At 31.6% G+C, this 18,464-nt stretch overlaps 1 protein-coding gene across 4 annotated transcripts in view; it reads right to left on the bottom strand.

Moving 5' to 3' along the window:
* Positions 1–5,392, bottom strand: part of LOC149897019 (uncharacterized) — a 30,708-nt gene extending 25,316 nt beyond the window's left edge. The window contains exons 1-2 of one of the 4 annotated variants that reach the window (XM_090116939.1): positions 5,315–5,392; positions 3,330–3,443 (exon numbers count right to left, since the gene is read on the bottom strand). In XM_090116939.1, the coding sequence (XP_089973065.1) occupies positions 3,330–3,443; positions 5,315–5,377 (177 nt within the window). In that variant the 5' untranslated portion in view covers positions 5,378–5,392. Of the gene's footprint in view, positions 1–822; positions 1,021–3,329; positions 3,444–5,314 lie in introns of those variants that run through there. The other 3 variants (XM_090116940.1, XM_090116941.1, XM_090116942.1) reach the window with 3 other exon arrangements.
* Between the last annotated feature and the right edge of the window lie 13,072 nt (positions 5,393–18,464).

Raw genomic sequence — 18,464 nt, 5'->3', positions numbered from 1 at the left:
TCATAGCCTGAAATGATATCTCAAAAAAACTTGTTATTTTTCAGCACATCATTATCTCTTCGTCTGCACGTTACTTGTCAGTAAAAAATAATCTTAAACATTTTAAAATTTCTCATTCTTTTAACTATTTTGAAATTGGTACTCATATAAATGACTGCAACTAAATTCCGGTTTGAAATTTCATATAAATTTCTCGCAACAGAATGCTTTATGAAGCGAGTAGCGACTCTAACTGAACATCGGTCATTTTATTTTATTATGACAACTCATTGTAAATGCCGTTTAATTGATTATAAATACCTTGTGTTTGAAAATATTTAAATGGTACTTTAATCCTCTCGTTAACTATTAGGATAAACACAAGAGTTTGTGAAGGTAAATATTAGAAAATGAATACATATTCTAATTATGTTTTTTAAATTTGTTACTTTTTCGGCTCGTTTAATATATTGCAATGAGATTTTATTATTAAAAATTTTCCCCAATAAGTTCTTCATAAATTTGTGGGTTTTTTTTTGGTAAATTTATAAATAAGCACAATTTTCCTTATCTAATTAGCGTCAGTTCAAATAAAAATGCAATAAATTGTAGCTATTTATCGAGATGCGTACTTTTTTCACTTTCCATTGTCACTCGTTTTTACGATTTGTTTCCGAAGTGTTGTTAATAACATGTTCGTGTGAAGATTATTTTTTTTTTCGAGATGAAATGTGAAACTAAACGCATTTGTCGAAGAAATTTATAAGTAATTATTATTTGTATTAACTTTTTAATTAATTTTTAATTTGTTTTTGCACAATTTGATTTCAAATTACTACTTACATACTTATTGAAATAATTATGCCTATATTAAAAATCCTTATTCAAAACCACTAGCACTACACTTAAATTAAAAAACTACAAACGCAATTTTTTTTTAATTTTCAAATGTCAACCGAACGCGCGCTTTTTCAAACTGTCAGTTGTTTTTTTTTTATCGCGCGTATTCTTCGAACAAAGGTCGCGGCTAGACTGCCTGTGCGTTTGACGCTACAGATAATGCAAGCCTTAATTGGTTAGGATCGGCATAACTACTGTTACACGGTGTTACCTTGTATGTAAACTGTTTTACATAAGAAAGCGAGACGTGGGTGTAATGCGTTGACGATATATATATTTTAAACAAACGGATCATCTGAGATTATGTAAATATCCGTATGGATAAAGCCTATTAATGATTTACGTAAACAGTGTAAAGGAGATCTATTATTTAATGAGAATGATTCAGTTATTAGAAAACTAGCTTTCCGCCCACAGATTCGCCTATGTCTAAAACCTAATCATCACTACATAGTATAAAACAAAGTCGCTTTCTCCGTCCCTATTTCCCTATGTCCCTTTGTATGCTTAAATCTTTAAAACTACGCAACGGATTTTGATGCGGTTTTTTTTAATAGATAGAATGATTAAAGAGGAAGGTTTTAGTATATAATTTATTAGGTTTTAGAGAAAGCGGGCGAAGCCGCGGGCGGTAAGCTAGTAAATTATATATAAAACCGAAAAATATTCCTTTTGAATCACTCTATATATTAAAAAAACTGCATCAAAATCCGTTGCGATTTTTAAACATTTAAGCATAGGTACATAGGGATATAGGGACAGAAAGAGCGACTTTGTTTTATACTTTGTAAAGATAATGCGTCATGCGGTTTAAATCTAACGTGGTTAAAAATCTTCAAATTATTTTTATAATGATACTAGTGGTCCGCCCCGGCTTCGCCCGTGGTACATATTTCGCAATAAAAGTTAGCCTATGTTCTTTCTCAGGGTCTAAAGATTATCTGTGCCAAATTTCATCAAAATCGGTCCAGTTTATGCGTGAAAACCATACATACATACATACATACAAACCTTTCCTCTTTATAATATTAGTATAGATTCAAATGTTTTTATTGCTGATAGAGTCAACAGTGTTTTACTCTATTTTCTCTGTTTCTATCTACAGTATATTGTTCTGGTACAAAATAATATACGTCTTCCATACTCAGTCTGTATTCCAAAAAACCGTTAAGTTTGCTAATAAATAATAATTATGTACTTACAATGTACCTAAGTTTAGCGGTTACACTGTTGATTAGCATCGTGTGCATATGACCTCGGCATACAATGCACTTTCACATGCAGCTAATTCGCATGTGTATTCGCTCATGTAACGTTTATTATGACATTTTATTTATTAGTAAATAGGGAATGATAATTATAGTAGCGATATATTGTAATTTAACCACCTAAAACTATTATTATGTTACAACTTACACGTAAGGACTAAGGCCTTACTAAGGCTATTATGAAATGTTACAAGAACAAATACATAATTGGAAAAACTAAATATATGTACTTAAATCTCTTGTAAATCTATTCCTGAAAATATAAATCGAGATTTTTCGAAGAATTTCAATCGCACGAATGTCACTCGAAACTCAAATTCTTCTTTTTGTATAGAGGACTGATAAACAATGGCCAAGTAATTTTTTTTCTTAAAATTCAAGGGACATTTATTTTTATAAAACTTTGTACCTACTACCTACCTAATACGCACACAACTTTATCATCCTTGATAGCTCTTGATAGGTATATTATGATTCAAGATTAGATATAATAATAATAGAAATGACATAAAAGCATAATAAATATTATGACTAAATTATAGTTATTACCAGTAAAATTTAATAAGCCAATAAAACTTTCATGCTCTTGTAATATTCTAGATAAATTGCAATTACATTTAATGCTTGTGCAATTTATTACAGCGCCATCTAGTCTTCATTCTACGCACTAGAATGAAAACTAACGAGTTTCTGCATGCGTTTTCTAGATGTCGCTAGCTTGGCTAAATCAGAAACAATGGCGCCAAACATCGAACTTTTTTAAAGCATTTAGTATTCAGTGATCTGTGGTACTTTGGTGGTACAGGGACCAGGATACTTTTGTGAAGTATTTTAATAACTCAGGTCCCGGAATCACAGACACAATAGGAAATATATTGTGTCGTGGACCGATCGGGCCGTTCTTGGCTCAATGGGTTAAATTGTACACAGTCATATATGAATTCTTTTTTGAGGCTTTCCAATTATATTTATAGTCGCACGTCAATTATCAGTCCCACAGATTGATCTTTTTCGTAATCAATCCATCTATGGATGATTTAACTGCGTGTATTTTTATGCAAGCATACATTTTCGTTACCCCTAAAAATCTATATAATACTTACCCATGCATATTTCATTTCCTTATTGTAATGTTTAAGCCAATGTGTATTTATCTACTTAATTCACCATAAAAAATCTTACCTTATCAGCCTTATCAGTAGGTGGTGAAGCTGGTGGGCTCCGCGGAAGCCCCAGGTCCTCGTCATCATCGCTGTCCCCCCGCCCCCGCCGCCTCACCGCCGCTACTAGCTCCGCCTGGTGGACGAAAGCGGAAGTAAATTAAAAAAAACTAAAAAAGAAAGATTTTTTTACTGAAATGTCATGACACAATACATTCAAGACATACACAATAATACTTTAATGTAGGTTTAATACTATGAATATAACAGGGCTGAACAATTTTAGGATCGGTTCAGCGAATCATAGGAACTACTGATTCGATGTGAAAATTCATTTTGGGTCGGATGTTTCATTTATAAGGAAAGGTTTTTAAGTGTATGTAGTAAAGGAAAAAATATACAGAATAAATTGAGAATAGATTTCAAAAGGAAACCAAACTAAAACGTATTGCCAAAATTATGACAAAACTAATTATTTTAAAATAACAATCATAAAGTATATTACGCATTATTTAATTAAAAATATACTAAAATAATTGTTTAATGTTATTGTTTTGATTAGTGTAATGTAAACAATAAAAAAAATCTCCTTTAGATGTTTACTCTACTTTAAAAATAAACTAATTACACTATTGTATGTTTACATCACTTTCAAAATAAACCAATTACAATATCGTTATAAGTTATAACAAAGTCCGCTATTTAAACCAATTATTTAATTAATTAGCGCTTAATTATGAGAGGAAATGATAACATATCAATGCGCATACGCAGCTGCTTCCGCTGTCTGCGCCCGTGACATTTTTAAAACGCGCATCTTTTTAAATGGCTATGTTATCCTAATAACATAAGTAATAAATAGTAGGCTTTGATTGACTAAAATGATCCTACTTATATTATAAAGGCGAAAGTTTGTATGGATGTTTGTTACTCTTTCACGTAAAAACTACTGAATGGATTTGAATGAAACTTTACCACAATATAGCTTATACATCAGAATAACACATAGGATAGGTTTTATCCCGGAAATCCCACGGGAACGGGAACTATGCGGGTTTTCCTTTGAAAACGCGGGCGAAGCCGCGGGCGGAAATCTAGTTTACAAATAATTCTCTTCTCGATTCAAATAATTGACTTTTTTAAGCTATGATATATAAAAAAGGTAGATACGTTACCCGCTCTCTATTTTGGCAAGAAAAAACTCAGCTAAGTGCCCGAGTTTCACTTAGTCACGCACCATTCAGCGTCGTGGCTGGACGTTCTTTTTATATTTTAATCGGCAGTTATTATTACGAAGTACACGAGTGAGACATGTATTATGTCTCGTGCGTGAGAGTGAAAGAGAGAACAACTGTATTGGTGATAATGCGTAAGTAAGTAGGTATGTATTAATTACGCTGTTTTTTAGTGCAATGATGTTGGCGTATGCCGCGTCTACTAGTATAAATAGGTCATTGTTTTTAAGTAGGTATGTCTTAAAATGTAGACTTTTTCTCATCTCGCTCTAAAATGGCACCTTTTAGAACGCACATTGCGAAAATATAGAGCCTCTGTTAATGTTGTGATTTCTATGATATATGAGATTTACAAGAATTCCATTCCATATTAAATATGTGAAGTCCCGTATTCCCTAGTGGGATTTGGGACAGATGCATCATGCATTATGCATACATGCTGCATCTGTTTTGCTAATCCATTTTCTGTATTTCATTAATAATATGGCAAAGTAAGGAAATGGAACTTGGGGCCGTCTCTTATTTCCAGACAGTTTACGCCGTGAATTGAACTGACTGGCAAATTATATTATGATCGCAATAATCAGTCAGGTAAAAATTATGGTATATAATATGAATTTGCCATCCAGTTCAATTCACGGCGTAAACTGACAGGGAATAAGAGACACTTTGGCACTTTTTCACTTTTTTTGCCTCAGGTTCGATCGCGGGTGAAACCGCGCGGCACATAGGTATAGTATGTTTATATTAAAGTTACAATAGGTATACCCACCCATAGTCTAGCAAGCTTGCCTTCTGTCAACCAGCTGAATTTCCTTCTCCATGTTTGAGTCATAACCTTATAGTTATAACATTTAACACTTTGCACACAACACTTTCATTATTTTAACTTTTTTCACTAAAAAAATAAAAACACATTAAATGGTGTTCTTTAGTGCTAGAGTTTTTAATTAGCTGTTCCTGGCTGTTCCGCATACGTTAGCGTCAAAAAATATGAATTATTTTTTTCTAGGGCTGTACAAAACCACTGTGTACTTGCATTTTAATTCATGAATTTAAGTACATAACACATTAGGAATACGTATTTACATATTTACCCTAATAACAGACAAAAAAACAATTACAGTGGAATCCGTTTATAATGACATCGAGGGAATCGACAAACACGTCATAATAAGCGGACGTCATACAAAGCGTTATGTGAAATGAAAAATCTTTTTTATGTAAATATGTATTGTATTTAAATACATACTTCATAATCATGTTCTATAAAGGCTTTGTCAGATAGGACGCGTATTTTAGCGCTGCGTAGTAGCGCTACAGCGTCCTGTTTTAACGTCGCGCGAGGCTTCGTCAAACAGAACGCTTTAGCGCGCGTTAGGACACAGCAATTGATATTATTAAAGCTGCATGTTGTTTACATAATTATTACTTACGAACAAAACAAGGTACAGCGATATTAACTCCGGAGTCGAAAGAATTTTTTACTTACCAGTTTCATTAATTTCTTCTCCGGTTTGTGCCCACAATTTTGCCTTCATTGATATATCTTTATAGTTTATATGAACTATCCTTCGTATTATATAAGCATGGATATTTTCTAACCAATTCTATCAAATTTTCGGTCATTATGCAGTATTTTATTATTATTTTACGCCTATTAACTCCGACGCTAAAATAAAATTTGTAAAAAAATACAACACCCGACGTTAAAGCGTCCTAACGCCGCGACAGAGCGTTGCGTACTACTAGCGCCGGCGCTCTGTTTGACGGTATTCTACGATGGTAGTAGAACACATCTTAGCGTCATATCGCGGCGTCAACTTAACGCTCTGACGCGCGCTAAGTACGCGTCCTGTCTGACAAAGCCTTAACTTAAAATAAACAATAATTGAATACTGCAAACATTTTAGCGAAGAATAAACAATTTTCCTTCTAACAAAATGACTCGCTTATGATTATTCGGAATTGGAATTTTATTTTTATATTCTGAGTAACTCTGCGTAATTTGCTGTTTGCTAGAAATTCTTTTCTGGGGATAACGTTATTTTATTAAGGAAGCATTTAAAAATAACTTTTGCACACAAAATTAACACTTAGAATATGATATTTTAAATCTATACCAATATTATAAAGCTGAAGAGTTTGTTTGTTTGTTTGAACGCGCTAATCTTAGGAACTACTGGTCCGATTAAAAAAATTCTTTCGGTGTTAGATAGCCCATTTATCGAGGAAGGTTATAGGCTATATATCATCCCCCTTAGACAAACAGGAACGGAGCAATGCGGGTGAAACCGCGCGGCACAGCTATATATGTATATACATAATATAATTACTTAATTTAGAGACAGATTTTAAGTTTTAACCCATCTTTATTTTCGATTCAAAGTAATATTTTCTTGTTAACTTTGTGTTAGTAATTATCGCAAATATTATACACATATCAAAACAGAGACTACATTGAATATTAGATAGATCACTTATTAACCCGACGTTTCGAACACATTACAAACAGCGTCACGGACAGACTGATTTTCATAAGATTTATGAGCCGAGTTAAACTTAATACATATTACCTAATATGTAGCTATTTTTCTACCTCTTGAATCTGATCAAAACGGGGCGAGCAGTTACAAATAGATAATGTAGGAGGTCTCAATATAATTTATTTATTGGGCGCTTATAGTATTATTTATTCTCAATCTTTAACATAAAGCTATTTTTATTATAAACTAGCGGTCCGCCCCGGCTTCGCCCGTGGTACATATTTTCGTTTTCTCTACATAAAAAGTAAAAACCATCCTCGTACTTCAAGGAATATTATAAAAAAAGAATTATCGAAATCGGTTCAGCCATTCTCGAGTTATGCGCTTACCAACACATTTTGCGATTCATTTTTATATATAAGAAAGATAAAATAAAAACAATAATGTTATTCTATTCCGATACAATACGATAAAACATAACCTAATTAAGATCATAACTTCGCTTTGCTCTAATTCCGATGACATACGGATCGTTGATATTAAATTTACTCCATTGAAATGTTACATTTTTTAGGCCTAACCTTGCAGTTTTTAGAGGACGCAATTTTATGTTTTTGATGTGTAGGGGGGGTCAGTGAGTAGCTAACACCAAGTTTGTGGGGTTGCCACCCTTGTCCCACGGCCGCCATCTTGAAAATAGCGGTTGAAATGGTTTTTACGATATATCTCTTAAACTATTTATCTGATAAAAAAAATTGTTAGCATTATTTGTTGCAAATTAAATTTTCTACAACTTTTGTCCAGTAACTTTTTGTCGTAGAACTATAAATAAAAAAGTTATAAGGGAAAACGTTCAGAAATTAGAGCTTTTTATATTTTTCAATAAAACTTTTTTTTATCAATTTACGAAGAAATGATATCAGACCATTTTTGTAGATTGTTTTTCGAGGAACAACTTTTACATACAACATTTTTTCATTACGTCAAAAGCTAAGGTTTTACAGCGCTCTGAAGTGAGTACTATTTTTCAGTACTCCTAACTATACATATAATGGCTATTGGCTCTTTTCCCAGACTCCAGAACAATGGAAGCACACTGCAGAACATTTCAGCCCTGCTTTTCGACGTAAAAAAAACGCGCTTCCAGACTTCAAGTCAGTTCAGTCAATAATTAATTATTAATAATATTGCAAAATTAAAACAATTACTGATGACAAATTATTATTAGTACACACATAATATATGTATACTGTATAGTTAAGAGTACTGAAAAATAGTACTCACTTCGGAGCGCTGTAAAATCTTAGCTATTTACTTAATGAAAAAATGTTGTATATAAAAGTTGTTCCTCAAAAAACAATCTACAATAATGGTCTGATAGCATTTCTTCGTAAAATGATAAAAAAAAAATTATTGAAAAATATAAATATCTCTAATTTCTGAACATTTTCGCTTATAACTTTTTTATTTATAGTTCTACGACAAAAAGTTACTGGACCAAAGTTGTAGAGAATTTAATTTGCAACAAACAATGTTAACAATTTTTTTTATCAAATAAATAGTTAAAGAGATATATCGTAAAAACCATATCAACCGCAATTTTCAAGATGGCGGCCGTGGGACAAGGGTGGCGACCCCACAAACTTGGTGATAGCTTCACACTGAACCCCCCTACACATCAAAAAAATAAAATTGCGTCCTCTAAAAAATGCAACCCCAAATGTAACTTTTCAATGGAATAATTATCAAATAAATAGAATATGTCAAGGCGAATCAAACTTGCACACATTACTAATTTTAATCACAGTTGATACGTACTTTTAATGTCGGTTGTATTCCATCGAAATTAATAAAAAAATGTGAATAATCATTCAAATTCATTGCTTATGAATGAGTTCCAAAATAATTCATTCAAAAAATTTAACAATTACATAAAATAAAGTAAGTGAAGTCCCACGTCCCCAAGTGGGGTAAGGGGCAGATGCATTATACATCCGTTTCACTGATCGATTTTCTTTAGGGACAAGTAGCCTAGTAGGTGATCAGCCTTCTGTGTCCTGCCAGACCGAGACATTTTTTTTATATCTTCATCTCCACCGGGAATCGAACCACGGACCCCTCGGTGCTACGCTCACGCGTCAACCACTGTACCAAGGAGACGGTCAAATAAATATTCTAAAAATTCTAGTAAAAGTGGGTAACTGAATTTAATTAATTTCTGACTGAGTAACTTTCATGATAATAATTGTTTAGGATTGAGCTGTCAATAACATTATAATTTATAACTTAATAAGGTCTGGAATAATAATAAACAAATAAAATCTCACATAACGCTGTCGTCCCAAATTTAACAAACAATTACATGTGTCCTTATAATTGTAATAGTAAGAAAACTCTATCTATATTAATAAATCGAAATACTTAAATATGGTAAAATTAAAAAGACAAAGAAAAAATATTTTTAGCACTAGATTCTTTCGTTTTACTCATTTTATATCAAAATGCAATGCAATGCAAAAAAGCTCTTTCATACTGACGCGGACGCCAACAAAAACATTTTTATTTCCGATCCTATATATTCCCATTAAAAGATCAGGTACAACCGCGAGTCACAACTAGTGACACATAACTTGCATAGGATTTAGTGTTACCAGATATATTAACTAAACACTATTAAAATTCCGATCCTTGCAACATTATAATTTGCATACATAATACCGTGTGGGCAGGCGCTTGCGAAACTTACGTTGCGTCAATATTATATAAATTAGTATTATAATTTATAACACATTTACTATAGGGCTATAAAACATTATGAGGAAAATATCCTTGATTATTCTATTTATAAGATGAATTTGTTTTTCGCTTGCCACGTAATAGCTGATATGAAAGTTATATCATAGTTACTATTGTATGTATTCTGTGTTAGTTCTTGTGTCTTCAGATGAAAGTAACACGTAGAATATTAAATAGTTATCGAATATCTTATTAAGTTAGCTTATTAAGCGTACTTTAAAAAAATTAAGCAGACATACATGAAGTGACCCTGTATTTCCAATAGAATATTTTCACAATAAAATCCAACATATTATTAAAAAATAAAAATTATATACATATAAATCGCATATCAAGGTTAATTTTCTGATAATTCGAAGCAAAGCCGGCCAAAACAATCCGTACGAACCCTTTAGCAACAATTTAAAAGCACTCAGACATATACATGCAGGAAGCCGATACCCCCAACCCTGACTCATCAATTAGTCGCTTACTCATAACCTGATACAGGATTTATCATTTTATTTAGACTACTAGCTGTGCCCCGCGGTTTTACCCGCATTGCTCCGTTCGTATTCTTCCCGTGATAATATATAGCTTATATGTTGACCCGACCTGTTAGCTGTTATATTCATGCACAATTTGAAGGAAATCCATGCAGTACTTTTTGAGTTTACCCCGGACATACATATAACCAAACAGAATAATAAGCAGACAAAAATATTAGAAACTTTATTTTTGGTTTCGATATCGATGGTAGAACATGATCCCAGTATTCTTTTAAAATATTCAATGTACAGTTTAAACTACGATTTTATTTTTTACTAGCGGTCCGCCCCGGCTTCGCCCGTGGTACATGTTTACGTTTTCTCTACATAAGAACCATCCTCGTACTTCAAGGAATATAATAAAAAAAGAATTATCGAAATCGGTTCAGCCGTTCTCGAGTTATGCGCTTACCAACACATTTTGCGATTCATTTTTATATATAAGACTAGCGGTCCGCCCCGGCTTCGCCCGTGGTACATATTTACGTTTTCTCTACGTAAAAACCATCCTCGTACTTCAAGGAATATAATAAAAAAAGAATTATCGAAATCGGTTCAGCCGTTCTCGAGTTATGCGCTTACCAACACATTTTGCGATTCATTTTTATATATAAAGACTAGCGGTCCGCCCCGGCTTCGCCCGTGGTACATATTTACGTTTTCTCTACATAAAAACCATCCTCGTACTTCAAGGAATATAATAAAAAAAGAATTATCGAAATCGGTTCAGCCGTTCTCGAGTTATGCGCTTACCAACACATTTTGCGATTCATTTTTATATATAAGAGATAAAGATGTAGGTATAAGAATCTTTTCTATTAGGTAACTTCTTAAAATCCGTTTTATAGTGGTTTTATTATTCGAAAAAAACAACACAAAATGTCTCTGCCCATCTGTCAACGTGACGTAAAAAAGCGCGGGATTTTTTAAATGTCATTCACGATTGTATCTCCGATCTTGATTGAAACACATTGAAATCGATTGAGATTGATTTTGATAGCGATAAAGTATATTGTGAATTCCTTATTTTTATATATTTAACATAATATTAAATAATACATAGAATAATTAATACAAAGGAGGATCAAAACGAGATGTCGCGTATCGGACGATTATATCACTCTTTATTACCTTCTTATTCCCCAAGTAAAATGTCTTAAATCACACATCTATTATTTATTTAGTCTTTATTCTACAAAAGGTCTTGAAATAAAAAAAAAAAACAAATAGAATAAATTGCACATTACATAGATTTAAGCGACCTTTACCAAGCTATTTGCAGGCATAGCTCACCAGAAATAAAAAAAAAACAAACATAGAATTAATTGCACAAATGACACCTTCTACCAAACTATTAAGTTTATTATCCAGGTAATATGAAATAACGTTAAATATTTTTATGTACAAAACCTCGAACGGAATTTAATCGGGACCGGTCGTTTTGTTGCGTCCATATTCATCGCCCACTCCGTCTAACAAGAATGTCTCGTTATCGATAAAATAAGGATTATAATATTATTATATATTATTTAGTAATAAATATATTTAAGTAAGTTAATTGAAATTTCCAGACTAATAAATTGACTATTTAGTAGGACTTTTAAGGTGAAAACTTATGAAAACAGCAAACGTAAAATGATTAGTGCATATAGAAATGACTGTAGTTTAAATGATGAAAGTGAACGATAAACATGGTATTTTTATTTTTAAGTTTTGAAGTGAAACTTCTTTAGCCGCGTTGAGAGTAAAATTTCAAGATCACGTCATGGCAATACCGTCACGCCATGGAGTAAGGCGACGATTTTGGTATTTTGAATCTTGAAAAAGAAGTTTCACTTCTGACACGTGTGCTCGGCAAACACGCTTTTTTAAATGTATAGAACTTTGCTTAGGCGCTTAAAAACTTATACATGTAAAATACTTAGGTATAATTATTATAATTTAACTTATAATTCCTTGTCAATTTATTTCTCAGTTATATGGGGAATAGTATTGCACAAGCTAATAAATATAATTTACCTCTGACTCAATTGTTTACTTTATTCCTTTTCCTTAATCTGTGGTTTTGTTATTATTTTGTTGTTTTCTGGAAACGCAAATGTTTGATACAAAACAGCCTATTCTGGTAATTAAAATAAATTTCAAATAAATAAGTTCAAGTAATTTAGTTTATTTATTCGGTTAAAAAACGCACAATTTTTATATGACATGGACAATATTTCAGCATTTTATTACAAAGAAAATTTATTATTTAAATAATAAATTGTTTGTTAAATTAATATTCCATAAGGGATATATAATATTTTACTGAGGCATATGTCTTAACAGTCGTCCTTAGTCTAATCTAGATACTAGAATGTATCTTTAAAATCGTAAATCATATTATAGGATTTTAAATTTCAAGACCGTACAAAAATTATGTCTTACGTACGTTTCATCATGTAATAATTACATCTTAAATTTTATGAGACACAAAAACTTCGAAAATATCATTTTTTATCCACTTTCACGTACGAATCATGAAAGTGTTAAATTTTACAATCGGCCGTAATATATATCAAATTACACATAAATTCCTTCAGATTGCAACACTACTTTCCACTACTAATTGATTTTGACATTAATTATCTTAAAAATAAAAATTAAATACTTTCCATGATTTTTGCCTGGTCACGCAGTTTTTATAATATAATAAAATTAAAAATATTATGCATTGATATTTCGCGAACACTATAAAAAACATCAATAATCTACAACAAAAAAAAAACAGATTGCAATCTTCGAGAGGAGGTATTCTTACAGCTGCTGTACGTACTAATAATAATTAGGAGACGTCTTACACTTAACTATTTTAAGGTAATTTGTATTGATCATGATCTTAATATACGTGAAATCTTACGCGAAAATGAAAACAATTTTAGCACGGAAAACTCTTGTCCAGTGTCCTAGTGCATTGTTCTACGTGTCTTCATAATTTTATCTTATATTTGATCAATGTTTCGAAATACAGTACAAAGATCACAAATAAATATGCTTATTAAATACCGATACAATAATAAAGGAAGATTATAAACAAATATTTACCAAAAACACTTTCGTCGTGAACAACCAAGTTATATTCCATAGTTTTCGAAAAGCCTCCTTCAACGAGCGAGCCATTATATTATGTAGTAGAACCGAACGTCACAAACACTATCACGATCTATATTATCTATGCACGATGCAAATTAATAATCTGTATTGACTATTGTTACCTTCGCGCCAAATTACTGGCGACAGACTAAAGATGCGTCAGAGAGATTTTTGAAAGTCTAACCAAGAAGCGAGACCGCTCTGTGCATTGAAATTTAAACAGCTATTACTTTCTAAGCGTTATTTTTATTTGATACGCACTCATAATTAACAAAATATAATTTGGCATGCCTTGTAAAGGTTTAACGGTAATGTTTATTAAGTTTGAGCGACTCACGGTTGTTACTTGTTACACGTAAATATTACGGTGGTTATATAAAATGTCGTAAAAATAAAAATTATTTTAAACATTATTTTGTCGAATAAAATTATACATTGCGACAGATTTAATCAAAAAATAGCATGCTTAAGTTATAATTGTTTACCGTAAGTTAATTTTTAGGGTTCCGTAGCCAAAATGGCAAAAACGGAACCCTTATAGTTTCGTCATGTCCGTCTGTCCGTCTGTCCGTCTGTCCGTCTGTCACAGCCGATTTACTCGGAAACTATAAGTACTACAGTGATGAAATTTGATGGGAATATGTGTTGTATGAACCGCTACAAAAATATGACACTAAATAGTAAAAAAAAGAATTGGGGGTGGGGCCCCCCATACATGTAACTGAGGGATGAAATTTTTTTTTTCGATGTACATACCCGTGTGGGGTATCAATGGAAAGGTCTTTTAAAATGATATAAAGTTTTCTAAAAAACATTTTTCTTAAAGTGAACGGTTTTTGAGATATCAGCTCTCAAAGTCGTAAAAAGTATGTCCCCCCCCCTCTATTTTTATAACTACGGGGTATAAAATTCTAAAAAAAATAGAGGTGATGCATGCTAATTAACTCTTTCAACGATTTTTGGTTTGATCAAAGTATCTCTTATAGTTTTTGAGATAGGTTGATTTAACTGTAATTTATTATATTTGCTGCTACGGAACCCTTTGTGCGCGAGCCCGACTCGCACTTGGCCGGTTTTATTCTATTTAGTTAAAAGCTAATCCATATTATGATATCCAATGCAAAATTAAAATAAAATAAAATCGATTCAATTTTTAAAAGAGTCCGTAATCTGTTTGCCAAGCGACGAAACTTCTTTAATGAAAATTAAAAAAAAATACAATCCACTAACTCAAGCTGGCAGGTTACATCTGCAAAAAGTTCCAATAAAAAAAGAAAAAAAAAACCTCCACAGATAACGTCAATTAGACCACAGACATAAATCAACAGACCTCAATCACTAACGTATCAAATATAGTCTATAGAGTGCCATAAATTATTTCGAATCAAATTGCAAATGATGTGTGGAGCAATTATTTTTAATCTGATAACACCGGTTTTGCTTGAATCTCGGACATTTTTGATATCTCATTCGCAAACGTTTACAGTAAGTTTTTAATAGTGCGATAAATGGACAGATGAAAAGATTCAATTACGAAGCAACTACGGAGTTTCTTGTCGGTTCTTCTCCGTAGAAACTGTTTTCCGAAACGGTGGTAGATAATTGGTAAGACTATGTTATGACAATTCAAAAGTGCTTCTAGAAAAAGTCTAATTTAATGAATAAATGTTTGAGTTTAATTGATATCACTTGAGAGTTGAGACTTACGTCTTACACGTGTTGTAAGCTAACGGCAATAGCTTCACCATTTACCTATATGAAACTTCTTGTGAAAAGCTTTCATGTGTGTTTTGTAGGATCATCTTAGTTCTTTATACACAAACTTGTGTAGAAAATATTATTTGGTATCTCTATCATTTCCAGAACACGAAATAAGTGTATTGTTTTAAAATTAAATACCTATTTATGTAAATTTTTTTAAACTGTGTTTTTACAAAACACAGTATAAAAAATTCAGGCCATCTATTGGATTATACTTTTGACGAATTACTATTATCAATTTACGATTATTAATAGCGTCTGTAGAGTTCAAATTAATCTCAAACAATTAAAATTAAACTTAGTGTTAAACCCTATTAATAATATAAAAGGAACTAAACCAAATATTAACTTATGACTTTGGGACTATGAGTTATGAATAAAGTTTAGACCTAGCATGAAAGCTTTCCTACTCGACCTTAAAGAAAATTGATGGTAGTAACACATGTTACATTTGGCACATACCCCACATGGGGACATAGGAAATAAGTTAAAGGATTTCTTAAGGTCAAAGAGGTTAAAAATACCGCATTCCAGATATCCGAAAAATAAATGATTCCAGATCGAAGACTTTTTGTAATACGAATTCGAATCTTGCAATTTTTTTTAAGTATTTTCCTTATTTAATATTAGAGTTCGACTAGTAAATTTTATCGAAGTTTGTTCAGTATTTTTGATGAAATGCCCAAGTAAAAAAAAAATTAAGTACATATTATGCTCAGATATTACTTATGTATCTAGATTCTAGACTCTAGATCACTGTTTCGAGCAATGTGCATATTATTATTAGATAAATAAAATTCTTTATTTGACGACTTGTATAGTAGTTATAATCTTCTCATAAAAGATACATTCGGCCACTAATTAGATAAAAAATAACAATTCAAAATCACATAGCATTTTCATAACAAAATACATAGTTTAAAATGTCATTTTCAATAATAACATGTAAGTATACTAGAGATTATAGATACAATAAAGACTATAATCTTATAAGAGCTTACTTCACCTCGAGGGTTTTTTCCATCAAATTGCAGATGCCAGAAACAAGCATTTAGTTGTGAGATATGGTTATAATATTTGCATCTCTATGAATATTTAGATAAATTTCGCTATCAGTCCGCAGTGTTACGTGCACAAACCTTATTCCTTTTATTGGGGTTATGTTATTAACTTATATGTTACCTAAAGCTTTTCTGATCATGCACAATATCCATTACTGGATATTTTAATCAGAACATTATTTGTATCTTTAAAAGCACAGAAAATAATATTTTAAATAATTTCCTCCTACATAAATATTCTCTTTGAAATTCACTATATTATGCGTGTATCGTTGTACACGGTTGAATACACGATCTTAAATAAAAGGCCTTTACGCATAAATGACGATAAGAGCATTATTTCTTAATTGTAAGGTTAATGTAATATTGCCTAGAATCTATAATATCCTAGGGGCAGAATAAAACCGTTACAGCATATTTAAATACAGCAAACTGGAATTGTAGTCATAAACTTTGACATTCGTCTCAATGCCGTAGTTACTCATAGCTATTGATTTGACGCTAACGAATGAGTCACACTCATAAAGCTCACTCCTTATTTGTACGTAACATATGTAAAACTTGATTAAACTATATATAGCACTGAGAACAACACCATAAATGCAACTTCACCTCAACTTCACACTTGTAACCGTAAAAAATATTTCAACAAATATTACGATGAAAAAAGTTCGAATAATACATGAATACTCTGTGGTTAATCAAAAAAACGCACGAAAAAAAATAGGCGCAATTTTTGAATAAAGAACGTAGCGATTCAAAATTCAAGTTGGACGTTCGGTCCACGGCGCGAGAGCCTGGCGACTGCATGATTCATTCGGATAGAAGGAAAACAAAAAGTACATTCGCGCATCTAACGCGAATTTCATCTCGTTTTTGCAAGCAAATTTACCTCTTATTTAGCGTCAATAAGGATTAATTTTCGTTAGTAAACGTATGTTTGGGATATCGAAGTTATTTGAATTAAATAATTGCCCCTATATTATGTGGATTAAATAAATTGCTATGTCGAGAGGGTAATATAAAGGGTATTACAAATACTGTTTAGTGCAGTATATTATTTTAGAATTAATTTCATTGATTACTTATTTAATAATTTAATAATATGTTACGACATGGTTACGACCATATATAACGTATAAATACTTTTTAAGCTTTAACGTGCTTTTAAGCTTCGGAATACAAATTGTGTATTTATTTGTTATTTTTTTTTATGTCAGAGCAAGCAAAGGAGGAGTTTATTTGTTATTTATATTTATGAATATTATGCATAGCGCTGTTTTATTAGGATGCATAATAACTTAATTTTGTGTAATGATAGAGCGCATAGATACGTAACCACTACAGAACCAAAATTATAATAAGGATCAAAAAGCTCTGTAACTTACTAGTTTTTATTTCAATTTCTATGTTTGTATAATTCTCTTTATAGGAAAATTTTAATTGTGAAGTGTTATTAGATTAGTGGGATGTTAAACTTAAATATTGAACAATTCATGTTGTTTAATATTTTAGTACAGGACAAAAATATACCACTAAAATTTTCATACTAAAAAAATATTCACTATTGTTTAATTAAATAAAAATTTGTGCATTTTCTTCACGTGAAATAAATGCAATACAATCTGCCCCCACACGAGTTATTACAAATTACAATAATTTACGAGATAAATGCGTCTGCTACAAGATAATCAGAACTGAGTCAGACACTAACCAGACGCAGCTTTTAGCTGCAAATGTCTGCGTTTTAATATTATTGCCTTTGTTTGGCAAACGTATGAAAGTATTTTGTAATTTATAACGCATTGAAATGCTTAAATTATCTTATATACTTAGCAGATATTTCAACCCTCGATTTCGTTGGCGAATAAAATGGAGAGCTTCCAATATAACAGCTTCCTTATGTAGTCGAAATGAAAAAAAAATATCAGTTTATTATTTTCGCGACGATGGACAGAGCGTGTATTTTAAAAGTCATATATGTACCTCATATGTACCTACGAATTTTTTTTTATCTGAGTGCGAATAGAGGAAAGAAAATATAATTACCTACTTAAAATAGTTTGTCACTTTACATTGTGCAAAATAACGTGATTAACAAATAATTTAAAAAAACATTAAGTTTTCGGTGACGATAGGACCTTTTTCTTATGCAAAAT

The sequence above is a fragment of the Colias eurytheme genome, chromosome 26, assembly GCF_061535395.1.
Source record: "Colias eurytheme isolate Ceu_HAF_F1 chromosome 26, ilColEury1 Martin Lab GWU primary, whole genome shotgun sequence".
Lineage (NCBI taxonomy): Eukaryota > Metazoa > Arthropoda > Insecta > Lepidoptera > Pieridae > Colias > Colias eurytheme.
This window is presented reverse-complemented; position numbering and strand designations above follow the sequence as displayed.